Source organism: Cryptomeria japonica, chromosome 10 (assembly GCF_030272615.1).
Source record: "Cryptomeria japonica chromosome 10, Sugi_1.0, whole genome shotgun sequence".
In the NCBI taxonomy this organism is placed as follows: Eukaryota; Viridiplantae; Streptophyta; class Pinopsida; order Cupressales; family Cupressaceae; genus Cryptomeria; species Cryptomeria japonica.
Genome location: NC_081414.1, coordinates 258,733,559 through 258,734,887, shown reverse-complemented (window position 1 = coordinate 258,734,887; position 1,329 = coordinate 258,733,559). Strand labels below are relative to the sequence as shown.

The window sequence follows — 1,329 nt, the reverse complement described above, 5'->3', positions numbered from 1 at the left end:
GCTTCATTAAAGTCTTCCTTGATTTCCTTATTATTAGATGAAGCTGAAGCATCATCATTGGATAAATCATTAGCTTTACCCTGGATGATAAGATCAAGCTTCAAATCTGCAGATTCAGTCTTTCGAGCTAGGTCTTCGGTACCATTCTCATCCTCCTTGTTACTTTCTTTTTTACTATTAGAGTAGGCACAATCAGAGTTTTCCTTGTTATTGTTCATACCCTTCTTTTCCTCATTTTCCAACTCGGTCGCTTCCTTCTCAGGGATAACTTCTGAAGGTGGAACATCATTTTTCCCTTTCATTTGCCCTTTCTACTTCAGATTGCTATCAGTTTTACTATTCTTACCCTTCTTGGACGAACAAGATTTCGCCCAATGACCGAACTTTTTACAATGAAAACACACAAACAAGAGAGATTCATATTCAATCACTTGGGTGCATTTCCCTAGTTTAGACAAAATCTCAATGGATTGAGGCATATCCATCATTTGATTAACATTAACACAAATACAAGCAAAAACCAACCTAGATTTGGCTGTAGTCATCGGGTCGATTGACAGGAGTTCCATGAATGAGCCTGCAATCCCTTTAAAAACCTCCTCATTCTAGAACTCCAATGGAAGACCAGGAAGACACATCCACACTGGAGCCACCACAAAAAAGGAATCATCCAATGGTAAGTTAGGAGCCCATTTCTGTAAAGCCAAAGTTGACTTGCCAGATATCCATGGACCTTCACAGAGCACTTTCTTCAAATCTTCTTCATTATTAAAAGCAAAGGAGAAAAATCCCCTAGGCAAAGCTGCCACATCCACTTGGCCTTTGAGAACCCATTTTCTCCTTATAAAGTTCCTTACGACATTGATGTTAGGTCTAAAAATAGCAAAATGACCAACCAAAGTCATAGCTAGGCCAGAAATAGAGAAATCAACCAGCTTATCCAGCACAAATATAGCAAAAACCGTTGTCGCCGGATAAGAAAGATTTTTAACTTCTGGAAGACCAGATTGCACCGAAGGCCTGACTCCAAATAGAGCCATCCATTTCTTTACTTTACCTCTATCATGTGGGTCCCCAACTTTGGAATCTTTATCTTCCACTGATTTGATTGTTGCCTTGTCCCCCTTAGAACCCTAGGATGCCTAGGAACTTGCATGATCTCGAGCACCAGTCATAGATAGTTTGCCATCCCCATGTTTGAAATTTGAATTTCCCGGTTGCCGCTCCCGTCCTCCCATAAAGTCCACCATCCTATTTGTTCTATGTTATTTTGATTTGTTTACGCCTTTCTTTTGGTATTGGTTGGCGGTCACTTTTCAGTCTGATTTC

The 1,329-nt window shown here is 40.2% G+C and overlaps 1 protein-coding gene across 1 annotated transcript; it reads right to left on the bottom strand.

Moving 5' to 3' along the window:
- Positions 1-605: 605 nt before the first annotated feature.
- On the bottom strand, positions 606-1,040 carry LOC131858889 (uncharacterized). Its single transcript, XM_059212363.1, has one exon. It carries the CDS (start codon positions 1,038-1,040, stop codon positions 606-608), a length of 435 nt encoding a protein of 144 aa, XP_059068346.1.
- Between the last annotated feature and the right edge of the window lie 289 nt (positions 1,041-1,329).